The sequence below is a fragment of the Aquarana catesbeiana genome, linkage group LG06 (genome assembly GCF_042186555.1).
Source record: "Aquarana catesbeiana isolate 2022-GZ linkage group LG06, ASM4218655v1, whole genome shotgun sequence".
Lineage (NCBI taxonomy): Eukaryota > Metazoa > Chordata > Amphibia > Anura > Ranidae > Aquarana > Aquarana catesbeiana.
Window position 1 is genome coordinate 153,858,208 of NC_133329.1, and position 15,242 is coordinate 153,873,449.

The following is a 15,242-nucleotide window of genomic DNA, read 5'->3' on the forward strand; positions in this document are numbered from 1 at the left end:
TTGTATAAATTATTTTTTGCAAGTAATCACAATTTACCCGTGAAAGAGAATAAATATCTCTCTCAGGGGAATAAGTGCCTTCGTCACACTCCCACATAATATGGTTGGGAGAATGAGGAGGGCTAATGGGGGTACACGGATCTTCCGCTTACAGGAGAGAAGTGCTATGTCAAAAGACATCAAAATGATGTTTCATTAATTGGAGTGCAGAATATAGTTTTTGTTGAAATTATTTATTCCAGGGTGGTTGTATATGGTTAGTCTTGCCCTAGGCTAAATAATTCAGTTAGAAAGGTACTGTTAATAACTTTGGTATTGATGAAGATAGTTTGAATTATTTTGGGATTTTAACCCTTTTAGAGTAAACAATTACATATTTTATTCATATGTAACTGTTTAGATATGTTAACTCATAAAATTGAGGTTGTATTGCTTCAGATTAGAATAAACAAAAACATAATTCTAGGAACTAGTTAGGTAATAATATATTTGTTTTAAGAAAAGAAATAAAAAGCTTCCATTACTTCTGGATTATTGAACATATTTGTCCTAAAAAGTAATAAATCTATTGTTATTACCTGATAATATATAACTGAACAAGAATTTCCTTATTTCACTTATATATACTAAGGCTATATGAATCAGAAGTAATAAGAAATAGAAATATAACTGGAATGTAACATGATCCCACACAGTGTGTGACTATCAGAATGCAGTTACATTCAGTTATAAATATAGTTTTTTTTATAGAGAACCATCTCTTAGTATAATAAATGAAGAGATATCAGGAATTAGGATGTCAGTCCATTGAATCTTCTTGGTCCATGGATGATGTGGCATAACGGCCTCTTTTGTGAGAATGATGATTCCCATTTTGTTCTGAAATTTTCTGGGTGCTGCCTGAAGGTGAAGATGATGCTATTCTTCTGCGTGTGGGGGTGTTGCTGCTTGTGGGTTCTGTCAGATTTAATTTTAAAAGGGTTTGTTGTAGTTCATCTGCTGATCTGCTTCTGTAAATTGTACCTTGGTAGTTAAATCTGACTGAAAAGGGGAAGCCCCATTCATACATAATGTTGTGGTGTTGCAGTTTCATTAGTTGGGGTTTCATGGATCGTCTTTTAGTAATAGTAAGTTGGGATAGGTCAGCAAAAATTTGATAATTGTGTCCTTGAAAATTAAGTTCCTTTTTTTTCTCTTGCAGCAATTAATATTTGTTCTTTCGTTCTGTAATAATGAAATTTTGTGATTATATCACGTGGGGGTCCATCTTTCTTTTTGGCTGTGAGGGCTCTGTGTACTCTTTCCAGTTCTAAACGTTCAATAGGGATATCTGGCTTTAGTTCTTGTAATAGAGCAGTAATAGTAGATTGCAGGTCTGTCACAGTTTCAGGTATTCCCCTTATGCGCAAGTTTGAACGTCTGGCTCTATTTTCGTAATCTTCGAGCTTAGTTTGAAGTATTAAATTCTCGTTTTTTAATTGTTCCAATTCTGTTATATTTTCTTGGGTTGTAATTTCAATTTCATCCATTTTTATTTCTAAGGCTGCGGTGCGGTTTCCCAGCTCTCTTTATTTCTTTGGTTAGGCTTTTTGTTATTTGGTCTGAGGTTTGTTTTAAAGCCTTATGAAGCATCTTTTCAAATTGTAATAATATTACTGGGGATACTGAGGAGGCTTGTGGAGAAGTTTGTGAGAGGATTTGTTCTGTATCTGACTCAAATGGAGAGTCTTGCTGTGACATTTTCTGTCTGTGAGAGCGCCCTGATGCTGTATCTTGTGAGGTGACTGGAGCTGCTTCAGCTGCAGTGAGTGCCTGTGAGCTCTTTGTGAGGTGATTTTTATTTCTGCCACGGTTTCCTCCCAGTACCATATTTCCTGCCCAAACTTTCACAGTTTGTTCCCTGGGGCAAAAAGGTTCAAATGGATACCTTTTGAGCCTGCAGGCTCCGCTTTGTCCTTCTCTTCTCTCCTCAGCGGTGTGGAGCTCTAACAATGCATGTCTGCTTCGCTAGGCTCCGCCTCCTGCCCCTCGAAGTTTACTTTTTCTATTCCTCTTTAGGAGATTTTTTTTTTTTTTTTTATTGGGCAGGTATAAAATCATGTAACAAGATACACATTACACTGTTGCATGACAGAATCCCATATTTGAGAAGGCATCATATTAAAAAGTAGTACATATAAATCTGTCATTAACCACTTTTACCTCTGGAAAATTTACCCCCTCTTTATGACAGGCCATTTTTTGCAGTAAAAAAAACTTTAACTGACCATTGTGCGGTCATGCAATGCTGTCCCCCCCCCCCCCCCCCCACAAATACATTCTTTTAGTGGCATCTGATCACTGCTGCGTTTTTATTTATTTTTTTTGTTTTTTTTTGTATGCTATCACCAAAAAATGACTGACCATTTTGAAAAAATATATTTCTGCTATAAAACTTATCGAATAAAAATATTCTGCTGTATATTTTTGGTAGAAAAAACAATAAGCGTATATGGATTGGCTTGTACAAAAGTTATAGCATCTACAATCAAGGGAGAGTATTTATATTGAAATAAATTTTTTTTTTTTTTTTTAACACTAGTAATAGCGACGATCAGTATTTTATGTCGGGACTTTGATATTGCTGTAGACTTTTTTTAATTACTTTTTGGGGATCAGTGCTTAAAATATGCATTACTAATGACACTGGCTGGGAAAGGGTTATCGGGGTGATCAAAGGGTTAACTGCCTAGAGTCACACATGTGCACCCCCTACCCGGAACTGACAGATCGTGTGTATGTACAGTTGTGCTCATAAGTTAACATACCCTGGCAGAATTTTATGGTTTCTTGGCCATGTTTCAGAGAATATGAATGAGAAAACAAACATTTCTTTCACTCAAGGTTAGTGTTTGGCTGAAGCCATTTATTATCATTCAAATGTTTACTCTTTTTTTAAATCCTAATGGCAACAAACTACCCAAATGACCCTTATCAAAAGTTTACATACCCTGGAGATTTCGGCCTGATAACATGCACACAAGTTGACACAAAGGGGTTTGAATGGCTATTAAAGGTAACCATCCTCACCTCTGATCTGTTTGCATGTAATTAGTGTGTGTGTGTGTGTTTTGTGTGTGTGTGTGTGTATATAAAAGGTCAATGAGTCATAGGGAAAGGAAAAGAATTGTCAAAGGATTTGTGGGAAAAAGGTAGTTGAACTGTATAAAAAGATATCCAAGGAATTGGGAATGCCAGCAGTGTTCAAACGCTAATCAAGAAGTGGAACATGAGGGATTCTATTGAAACCAAACCATGGTCAGGTAGACCAACTAAAATTTCAGCCACAACTGCCAGGAAAATTGTTCGGGATGCAAAGAAAAACCCACAAATAACTTCAGGTGAAATACAGGACTCTCTGAAAGCATGTGGTGTGGCTGTTTCAAGATGCACAATAAGGAGGCACTTGAAGAAAGATGGGCTGCATGGTTGAGTCGACAGAAGAAAGCCATTTACTATGCCAGTGCCACAAAGTATCCCGCTTACAATACGCCAAACGGCACAGAGACAAGCCTCAAACCTTCTGGCACAATGATGAGACCAAATTTGAGCTTTTGGGCCACAACCATAAACGCTACATTTGGAGAGGAGTCAATAAGGCCTATGATGAAAGGTACGGAGGTAGATCGCTGTTGTGTTGGATGTGTGAGCTGCAAAGGCACAGGAAATTTGGTCAAAATTGGCAAGATGAATGCAGTATGTTATCAAATACTGGATAAACATTTGCATTCATCAGCCAGGAAGCTGCGCATGGGACGTACTTGGACATTCCAACATGACAATGACCCAAAATACAAGGCCAAGTCTACCTGTCATTGGCTACAGCAGAATAAAGTGAAGGTTCTGGAGTGGCCATCTGTCTCCTGACCTCAATATCATTGAGCCACTCTAGGGAGATCTCAAACCTGCAGTTCATGCAAGACAGCCCAAGAATTTACAGGAAATGGAGGCTTTTTGCCAAGAGGAATGGGCAGCTTTACCATCTGAGAAGATAGAGCCACATCCACAAATACCACAAAAGACTTCAAGCTGTAATTTGTTAAAGGGGACAATACACAGTATTAAGTACTGGGGGTATGTAAACCTTTGATCAGGGTCATTTGGGTCGTTTCTGTTGCCATTATGATTTAAAGAGTAAATGCAGTTGATGGCTTCAGCCAAACACTAGCCATGAGTGAAAGTTTTGGTTAACATTCATATTCTCTGAAAAATGGCCAAGAAATCATAAATTCTGCCAGGGTATGTAAACTTGTGAGCACAACTGTATGTACGGTATGTTTACACAGTGGGGAAAATCATTTTTTGATCCCCTGCAGATTTTGTAAGTTTGCCCACTAACAAAAAAATGAAGGGTCTATCATAGGTGTATTTTAAATGATAGAGACAGAATATCAACCAAAAATCCAGAAAAAAAAACCTATAAATTACGTTGCAGTTCAGTGAGTAAGTATTTGAGCCCCAAGCAAAACATGATATGGGACTTGGTATAGAAACCCTTGTTGGCAAGCAAGGAGGTAAGATGTTTCTTGTAGTTGGTGACCAGGGTTACACGCATTTCAGGAGGGATTTTGGTCCACTCCTCTTTACAGATCATTTCTACATCCCTTAAGGTTTATTGGAGACTTGAAGTTTCAGCTCCCTTCATACACTTCCTGTAGGCTTAAAGTCTGGAGACAGGCTAGGCCACTCCATGACATTAATGTGCTTCTTTAACATCTACTTTGTTGCCTTGACGGTTAGTTTTAGGTCATTGTCGTACTGAAAGACCCATCCATGACCTAGCTTCAGTGTTCTGGCTGAGGGAAGAAGGTTCTCATCCAAAATTTTACAATACATGGCCTCTCAATGTGGAAAAGTCGGCTTGTATCTATAGCAGAGAATTGCCCCAAAGCATCATGTTTCCACCTTTTGTGCTAGACTGTAGGGATGGTGTTTTTGGGGTCATAGTCAGCATTCTTCCAAACACAGTGAGTCAAGTTAATGCCAAAGAACTCAATTTTGGTCTCATCTGGTCACAGCACTTTCTCCCAATCCTTCTCTGAATCCTTAAGATGTTCATTGGCATGACTGTAAATGTGCCTTCTTAAGGAGCGGCCTCCCTGTGTTTTGGAGGAGGAAAAATGCTGATTTATGACCCCAAGAACACCTCTCTACAGTTAAGCAACGGAGGTGGAAACCTTATGCTTTGAGGCTGTTTCTCTGCTAAAGTCAGACTAACTTTGCTGCATTGAGGGACCAATGGTTAGGGCCATGTATTGTAAAATCTTGGATGAGCACCTTCTTCCCTCAGCCAGAACACTGAAGGTGGGCCAAGGATAGGTCTTTCAGCATGGCAATGACTAAAAATATACAACCAAGGAGTGGCTCTAAAAGAAGCACATTAAGGTCATAGAGTGGCCTAGCCAGTCTCCAGACCTGCATCCTATAGAAAATATATGTAGGGAGCACAAACTTCAAGTTTCCAAGACCCACAAACCAACATTAAGGATTTAGAGAAGAGCTGTAAAAGAGTGGCCCAAAATCCCTCCTGAGATAAATTTACATCGCACAAACATTGCATGTGATATGCATAGCAATGCGTCACATGTGATATCTGAGATTGCACAATTGTGATGCCAGCCTCTTTCCCTCACTCTTATCTATTTACAGTATCTCACAAAAGTGAGTACACCCATCACATTTTAAAACTATTTTATCATATCTTTTCATGTGACTGCACTGAAGAAATGACACTTTGCTACAATGTAAAGTAGTGTGTGTACAGCTTGTATAACAGTGTAAATTTGCTGTCCCCTCAAAATAACTCAACACCCAGCCATTAATGTCTAAACCTCTGGCAACAAAAGTGAGTACACCCCTACGTGAAAATGTCCAAATTGGGCCCAATTAGCCATTTTCCCTCCTGATGTCATGTGACTCAGTGTTACAAGGTCTCAGATGTGAATGGGGAGCAGGTGTGTTAAATTTGGTGTTATCCCCCTCACTCTCTTACTGGTCACCGGAAGTTCAACATGGCATCTCATGGCAACAAACTCTGAGGATGTGAAAAAAAGGAATTGTTGCTTTACATAAAGATGGCCTAGGCTATAAGAAGTTTTCCAAGACCCGTAAACTGAGCTCCAGCACAGTGGCCAAGACCATACAGTGGTTTAACAGGACAGGTTTCAATCAGAGCAGGCCTTGCCATGGTTGACCAAAGTAGATGAGTGCATTTGCTCAGCGTCATGTCCAGAAGTTGTCTTTGGAAAATGGATGTATGAGTGCTGCCAGCATTGCTGCAGAGGTTGAAGGGGTGGGGGGGTCAGCTTGTCAGTGCTCAGACCATACGCTGCATCAAATTGGTCTGCATGGCTTTCGTCCCAGAAAGAAGCCTCTTCTAAAGATGATGCACAAGAAAGCCCGCAGTTTGCTGAAGCCAAACAGACTAAGGACATGGATTACTGGAACCATGTCCTGTGGTCCGATGAGACCAAGATAAACGTATGAGATTCAGATGGTGTCAAGCATGTGTGGAGGTACAAAGAAGTGTCTTGCCTACAGTCAAGCATGGTGATGCGAGTGTCTGGTCTGGGGCCGCATGAGTGCTGCCGGCACTGGGGAGCTACAGTTCATTGAGGAACCATGAATGCCAACATGTACTGTGACGTATTGAAGCAGAGCATAATCCCCTCCCCTCGGAAACTGGGTCGCAGGACAGTATTCCAACAGAACGACCCCAAACACACCTCCAAGACGACCCCTGCCTTGCTAAAGAAGCTGAGGGTAAAGGTGATGGACTGGCCAGGCTTGTCTCCAGACCTAAATCCTATTGAGCATCTGTGGGGCATCCTCAAACAGAAGGTAGAGGAGCGGAAGGTCTCTAACATCCACCAGCTCCGTGATGTCATCATAGGAGTGGAAGAGGACTCCAGTGTCAACTTGTGAAGCTCTGGGTAACTCCATGCCCAAGAGGGTTAAGGCTGTGCTGGAAAATAATGGTAGCCACACAAAATATTGATACTTTGGGCCCAATTTGGACATTTTCACTTAGGGGTGTACTTACTTTTGTTGCCAGCGGTTTAGACCTTAATGGCTGTGAGTTATTTTGAGGGGACAGCAAATTTACACTGTTATACAAGCTGTACACTCACTACTTTACATTGTAGCAAAGTGTCATTTCTTCAGTGTCACATGAAAAGATAGAATAAAACATTTTCAAAAATGTTAGGGGTATACTCACGTGTGTGTGTGTGTGTGTGTGTGTGTGTGTGTGTGTGTGTGTGTGTGTGTATATATATAATGTGTATGTATCTACATTTTTTATATATATTATTTTCTACCTGCATTAAAATGCTATTATTAAAGTCATTTTTATATAATTTAATTTATTAGTAAAAAAAAATGTGTAAAATATGGTTTTTATCCATGGACTGTTCTGTTAGTTATATGGGGGTTTATCAATTATGAAACATATTTTAATTAATATTTATTTGTATACTTTATTTTTAATGATTATAAATGTATTTTTCATTTATTTGAATTTAAATATTGATAAAAACAATGTTTTTAAATAATTAGGTTCATGTATGTTGTGTAGGGGGAATGTGACTTTATTATTTTATTAATATGAGGTGTGTTATGTGTGGTTCGTGTTTAACTTTGGTATTTTTAACTTCCTATTAATGTAATCCCGCTACATTGCACGAGACTACAGTGAGAGGAGTCGTTCTCGGAAGTTCCTGGCATTTGTAGATCGCTTCACAACTCAACAGGAGAAGTGATCTACAAAGGTTGATAATCAGGCACTCGGAGATCACTCTCCTCTGAGAGTGCCTGCCTGAATACTGAATAGCGGTATTTTACCGCTGAATGATAAACGGATACCTTAGTCATAGAATGTTGTAGCTTTAAGCTGCCATTGAATTCCCATATTGTACATGTCAATACAAATACACTTTTTGGTTAAAGTTTTTTGCGTTGTGGATCCCTTGCCTAAGAAGACTGTAATCGGCATGACCTTTACGTTAGAGAGCCATCGCTTTGCATCTACTCTGGATATCAAGTATGTGTGTGATGCATGCCTGGATGTGTCCCCACTGTTTTCCAAGCTGTCTCAGGCATGGTCCACTGGCTAAAGTGTTGGTCAGTGGACCAGACATTTAGGAAAGCCTTGGTTGATTTTACCCTTCCAGAGTGAGCTGCTCTTTGGGGAAACCCTGGACGACATTGACGTTTACCAAGGTGCAGACTCCTGGAGGCAGGAGGGAATTGCTGGGTTAGGACATCTGGGCGACCTCCTCTTGCAAGTGAAATCTCACTCTGCGCTGATGGGCAACGTGGCGATCACAATGAGCACTCAGCAGGAGTTAGTATGGGTGTTGAACCTCAAGTCTGCTCTGACTCTGACCAGGTTCTGGAATGTCTGGGGCTAATGCATGGCAAGAGCTAAGGTGTTCCTCCTGCCGGACAAACTTTGGAAACTCCGGACTGTGGTTACTGCTGTTCAGCATGTGTTCCCCTCTGCCTTTTTTGCATGCAGGTTCTGGATCTCCTGGTGTCCGAGAGTCCCGTATGCGCAGCTTCACATGGGACAGTTGGCCAGGACCTTCCTTCTCTGTTGACTTTGGTCCTCCTTTTTGGGCCAGGAAGTAGTTTCTCCCCCTCAATTGGATGGTGGTCAGGTTGGACGCCAGCCTATCTGGCTCTGAGTTCTGAGCCAAAGGTCGACTCAGGGCTGGTGGAGGCTTAAGACTTGGCTGCCTATTGGTGTCCTAGAACTATGGGTGATCAGACTGCAACTCATTGAATGGAACTTCATGCACACCCTGTCAGGATCCAATTGGGCAATGCCATGACCTATGTCCATAACCAGAGTGGGACAAGGAGCTTGGCAGTGATGCTCGAGGGCTCCACACATTCTTCAGTGGGTTGACTTTTATGTGCCCACTGTCTCTGCTGTTCACATTCCAGGCGTAAGAAACCTGGAAGGTGGGACTACATATGCTGTCAGTTGTGAGATCAGGTAGAGTGGTCTCTACACCCGGACATGTTTTTAATCGGATCTGCCTGTGGTGGGGCACCCCAAACATGGTTCTCCTGGTGTGCTATTTCTGTAGTAAGTTGTCAAGCAGATGTCTGCTCTATTGGCAGAGGCACTGCATCTGGAGAAGGGGCTTTCTCAGCTAAATGCGCCACCATGCCTGCACTAATGGCAAATGGATTACAGGAAGTAAATGCTACATGAATCCTTTGCCCTTACTCAAGGTGGCCACCACTAGAAATGCCAGGGTTTTTTTATTTATTTTTTTACCAAGTGATTTTTCAACAAAATAAATGGCTACATGGATGGAGGGGTGAGTTTGCTTTGAATATTTAAAAAAAATAATCTAAATGGCGGTTAGATTGGAGCTCAGATACAAAGTTCTGCTTTAAAGAGCCACATAAAGCTGTGCCAGACAGTACGCTACTGAAATGGTTTTACTGAAATTTGTTTTGTCAGAGGTTTGCCTGACTTGAACTTAGTGGTTGTAAATCCTTACATATACTCAGTGGAGGGACTATCTTCAGGTGATGCATAGCAATGAAACAAATCCTCCTACAGAAGTTTTATCTGTTTATCTGCAGTCTTCTCTTCTCTTCATCCATTAAAGGTGCTGAACTTATAAGCTTGTATGAGAGATCAGAAAAGGGGCAGGGAGCTTAAGCTAAACACTGGAGAGCTCAGAGCTGATTGGAGGTAGGGACGCCCCCCACTCACCCCCACTTTTTTTTTTTTTTCACAGCTCACAGTAACAAAGGCTGTCAATCTGCTGGATCGCGGTTCCAGCGCTGAGTGGCTGAAGCCGCGATGTCGTCACTCCCGCGCATGCGCGCTGGAGACTTCTTTCTGGCAAGGTCCGGCATCTGCCGGGCTTTCAGCCGAGAATCCCCTGTGCGCATGCGCTGCTGCAGTCAGCGGCTCATTGCAAGGGGAATATCTCCTAAACTGTACAGGTTTAGGAGATATTTTTTTTTTTTTACCTACAGGTAAGCCTTATAGGCTTACCTGTAAGTAAAAGTTAAAATTTGTACTATACAACCGCTTTAGGGTATGGCTGTCATATATAATAAAGTAGTTTTATATTCATTTTGAACAAGGCCTATTGTATACTTTGTATTTTTTTTTTTTGTAGTGAACACGTGGAAGCTTTTTTAAAAGACGAAGAACGGAAAACTCTAGATTTGGAACCATGTACAAGGTTTGTTTTTATCCTTTAGGTAACTATCTGCATGCAAAGTTTTACTGTTGCCCAGAGCATAGGAGTATAGGATTCTTCCACAGTTGGTCAAATATGTAAGTCTCTTTTAGTAAGTCTCTTATTTACCCAGTTTTGCTGCAGATATCTTGACACTATTGTACCTCAGAGCTAGAGTGAGCAATATGTAGGTTTTTATGGTGGTCATGCATGCAGAAAAAAAAAACTTAATTTATAAATATGGTTGTTTCACTTTATCTTTCGCCTAAAATTTATTTAATTAAAATTTGGTTGACTAGAGGGGGGGATGATTAATTCTGTATGACCAACATTCTACAAAGTCGGCTCAGTTTTGTACACCATACAAATTTTCAAAGGCTCTTTCTGAGTTTGAGGCACAGAGTACACATGAGTATTGGTCCATTACCTAGTAACAATGCGATGCATCATCCTCCTTTTTTTTTTTTTTATTAATTCTTTAGTATTACTTGTAAACCAACTGGAATAAACTAAAAATGTGATGTCCTAATATGGTAACCAAAACTAGAGTAAAAGGCTGGCCTCTCAATGGTAATACTGTACATGTTTCAGTAACAGCTGTCAAAGATTTTACTCCACCCCCCCCCCCCCCCCCCCCCCCAATCTTCTGTACAGGAAATGCTTATTAACTTGTGTAAACATGGGCTGTATCAGCTATTCTCCAATCTGGCTGAAATGCTTTTGGATAGATTTTCCGTTTAAGCATCTATTCATAATGGTGCTTCTGCATAATTTAATTTTTTTGCCATTAAACAGACTACAGGTATAGACTGGTTAGCATAGTGCAACAATATATGTGTGTGTGTGTGTTTTTTTTTTTTTTTGTGCACTGCTGATTTGATTTAACAGAAGTCTTTGCAAGTCTTAAATTGGCAAAGTAGTGCATAAAACCTTTCGTAATCGCTGCAATATCAACCGTTTCATTGCTGGTAATGAGGTGCAATTTTCATGTGTTTTTGGGACTGTCAAAACGCTTGACTGGTCGCCCCAGTGAGCACATGGGCTAAACCTACTCAGCCACATTCTAAGCCTAATTGATCTAGCTCTGTAAAGCCAAAATTGCTATATTTACTGGATCGGCTGCAGAACAAGCCCCCCCCAAGACCTTTTTAATTTCTGAGTTTTAGATTTTTTTTTTTTTTTTTGTGAAGTGATTGCATGTTTTGATGAGCACTAAGATTTGTAATCTTTCCATTTCAATTTAGCTATCAAAGGAAGCTTATCTACCAGACGCTGAATTGGAAGTAAGCTATAGTTCTGTGTTGTCTGTGTAAGGGCCCAGTAATGTAGCAGCATACAAATTAAACGTGTTTGTGATCCCCTGCGCTACCAGGTACTAAAAATGAAAATATATTGAATGTGTTAACTCAAAGTATAAGTGAACAAGTACAAATGTCGAAATGGTGCAATACCTAATGTCCTCACAGTACACATAGGATAAATAAATGATCATAAAGTGGTCTTGCGCAATTCCTCTAGTGCTTCGATGTTTAATCAAACATGCACCTTGATGGCAATAATAGTTAATAATGAATCAATAATCAATAAATTAGGTGTCCCAGTGATCAGTACAAATAAGTGTATAGTACTTCTTAGTTGAACTTCAAATGATCGTAGTGCTTTCACCAATCACCTCAGTGCTCTCAGAACTCTCACCTCATAACTGTGAATATAAAGCCTTAGGGCTCCTTCACACGGAGCTCGCTCTGATGAGCGGGGGGATCTTTCCACCCCATACCCGTTGAGCAGGCAGATGACAGGTCCGTCGCTGCACACTGTGCAGTGACGGACTTGTCAGAGCACCGCTCTCCCCTGTGGGGGATCGGATGATGATGGACCGTAGAGTCCGTCGTGACCCGATCCAATCCGAAAATGGATGGAAAAGTAGGTTTTTCCTCCGTTGCACTTTTTCGGTTCGGAGTGGGTCGGATGTCAGCGGACATGTCACCGCTGACATCCGACGCTCCATAGAGATCTATGGCGGGTCCGTTCAGGTCCGCCTAAAAAACTGACAGGCGGACCTGAATGGATCGTCGGTGTGAAAGAAGCCTTAGGGACAGATTAATGGACTTATGATCCTTCCTTGGTGTATTCCCTTTCTTCTCTATATACGTTCCAAGATCCAGGCTCTTGAAGTACCACTAATGACTCCAAACCGCATAAGGGAATAAAATAGAATGCCTCCAATAGTGTGACATCCTTTTTAAAATATAGCCATTTATTAAGACAATTGGATGCCTGCATCAAAAGAAGGCTTAAATAGCATAACAGCTGAAACACCTCTCACGTCTCTATACTGTACCATACAGTAAAGTTTGTGTACATAACTTACTAATTATATTCCCATTTTTTTTTTTTTTTTTCCCACAACAGCCAACCAAGCGGCTGCTCCTACCGCCTGATGACAAACGCAGAGAAAAAAAAAAAAATCCCTGTCCCACCTCCTGTATTTTTCCTGTCCTTGTAAGGATAGGATGAGGAGATTAGTCAGCCCAGGTTGTGTGTTTCGTTTTTTTTTTTTTTTTTTTTTCTCTTAATAGACTAAACAAATTTTGAAATCAAATGCAGCTGCTAATAGTATGTTCCCTTTTTTTTGTTTTAGCGCATAAAAAAAAATAAAACTGGTTTTCCACCTTAGATTTTATTTTTTTATTTTTTTTATGCACTAAAACAAAAAAAAACAAAAAAAGGGAACATACTATTAGCAGCTGCATTTGATTTCAAAATTTGTTTAGTCTATTGAGAAGAGAAAAAAACAAAACAAAAAAAAAAAAAAGCATAAAATTGAAAAACAAATACAGCCATCTCAACTAAGAATTGGTAAGCCGCAATTTAATAAAAGGTTTTGGGTTTAATAGAACTTTAAACAATACTGGTGCCTTTTATACAGCAATGTGTCACAGAACAGTAACAATTATTTCAGAATATCGATATAGTTTGTCTTATATGAATTAGTTAAAACTGGTTTTCCACCTTAGATTTTATTTTTTTAACTAATTCATATAAGACAAACTATATCGATATTCTGAAATAATTGTTACTGTTCTGTGACACATTGCTGTATAAAAGGCACCAGTATTGTTTAAAGTTCTATTAAACCCAAAACCTTTTATTAAATTGCGGCTTACCAATTCTTAGTTGAGATGGCTGTATTTGTTTTTCAATTTTATGCCTTTTTTTTTTTTTTTTTTGCCACTTGTTGATCTAGCCTGTTTTTTCAACGGCACAAACTATCCTGCTGATGTAGCAGTTAGAGGGCTGGGACAAACCATTTACCTCTGACCCGGGTGCATGCAATGGTCTGCTTTTACTCATGTATGTAAAACTTTAGTCCCGAAAAGGAGAAAAAAACTTTTAGCTTCTATTTGATGGTGCATCAAACACTGCCCTCCCCCCAGATTAACAATGCTGCTGTCCAAAGGTGTCACTGTTGCTCCTTCATCCAGAGTGTAGGCGCCTTAATACAAGTGATGTTACTGGCCAGACCACAAGGTGAAAACAGAGGGGTAAAAAGCCTAAAAAAAAATCAGCCACCACATATAAGGTTTGGTAAGCTGCAATATATTAAACATTTTTTTGGTTTTGAGTTTAATACCACTTTAAAAGAAGTAAAGGTTTTCTTTTTTATTTATTTTTTTCACCAATCATACCTACCTAGGTGGATGCAGCGTCGATCCAATGCTGCATCTGTCCCCCGGTGCCTCTGCACTGAGAATGGAGTTATCAAACACCAGAGAGCTGCTGCCTGTCAGCAGATAGCGGACTTCAGACCGCTCTCTGTTGAAAACGGGTAACAGGAGTTCAAAACCAATTGCACTCCTGTGATTCATAGGAGAAGCTCAGGCTGGACTTCTCCTTTTTAAGGCTGCCTTCATAATCATGTACAAACAACAATTGAAATTGTGGTGCAAACAAATGCTAATGCACCATCCACATGAGTAAGCCTCTACCCCCCCCCCCCCCCCTTCCTAAATTAAATAAAAAAATAAATAAAAATAAAATGTAAAGACATGCTTATGTAGCATAGGTAGTTCATAAAATGTTAAGTTCATATAAATCCCATAGGAAGGGTGGTGTACTTCAGTAGCCAACTCCACCTGAGACTGGAGCAATTCTCTGAAATTACAAAAGAGGAACATAAGGGGATGCCATCTAAGTGCAGCATCAACAAGTTCATTACAATTAAAGTCAAATGCAAACTCACAGAAATATAAAATCAAAAAGCTTATCTGCAGCCATGCCACATTGTATGGAAGCCATCCACCAGAAGAGCTGCTTGTTACAGCCAACTATGTTGTCAGTGAGGAAATCCAATATTCCAGAAAGTGGAGAGAGCCTGTGTGGGACGCAAGACAAGATGTCATGTCATCACACCAGGAACAGGTAGGGGGGCATGTTTACCAGGCAATGCATTAAAGCGTAACTCCACCCAAAAGGGGGAATTTCTGCTTTAAGGACTTGTTCCCCGCTCCTCTTGAACAATTGGCACTTTTGAGGAGCAGTGGAGGGGGAAGCAGGTAAAGCTTCCATTCCGACCACCGCAGCAGTCGAAAACGGAAGTTCTTTTCCCTCCCCCCTACAGTCTTCTGGGACACTGACAGGTCCCAGGAGATTGCATCCACCACTCGCAATGCGTGACTGGCACATGCGCAGTAGGCACCCGGCTGTGAAGCCGCAAGCTGTCACAGCCAGGTGCTGATAGTGAAGATGCTGGGGACTGAAGACAATGTGTGAGACCGACTGAGGTGAGCACACCACTGGATCGTGGGTCAGGAGTGGCTGTTGAGTCAGCAGCTACAGTTTATTGCTGCTGACTTATTTTTTCCACAGGTGATTGCAACTCTGCTTTAAGGGTAAACCAATTCTTTGTAAAGAAGCTTTGAATCTTTCAGTGCATGAGGTTTAAAGTTTGCTTGCTTACATATATTTGATATTTTCCTTGTTTTTAAT

General features: G+C 40.4%; 1 protein-coding gene across 2 annotated transcripts in view; it reads left to right on the forward strand.

Annotated features, from left to right (window-relative positions):
• The window catches only part of PARN (poly(A)-specific ribonuclease), a 287,911-nt gene that overhangs the window by 46,533 nt on the left and 226,136 nt on the right, over positions 1–15,242 (forward strand). For both annotated transcript variants that reach the window (XM_073591082.1, XM_073591083.1), the window contains 2 exons: positions 10,191–10,256; positions 11,498–11,536. In XM_073591082.1, coding sequence (XP_073447183.1) covers positions 10,191–10,256; positions 11,498–11,536 — 105 coding nt within the window. The remainder of the gene's footprint in view (positions 1–10,190; positions 10,257–11,497; positions 11,537–15,242) is intronic.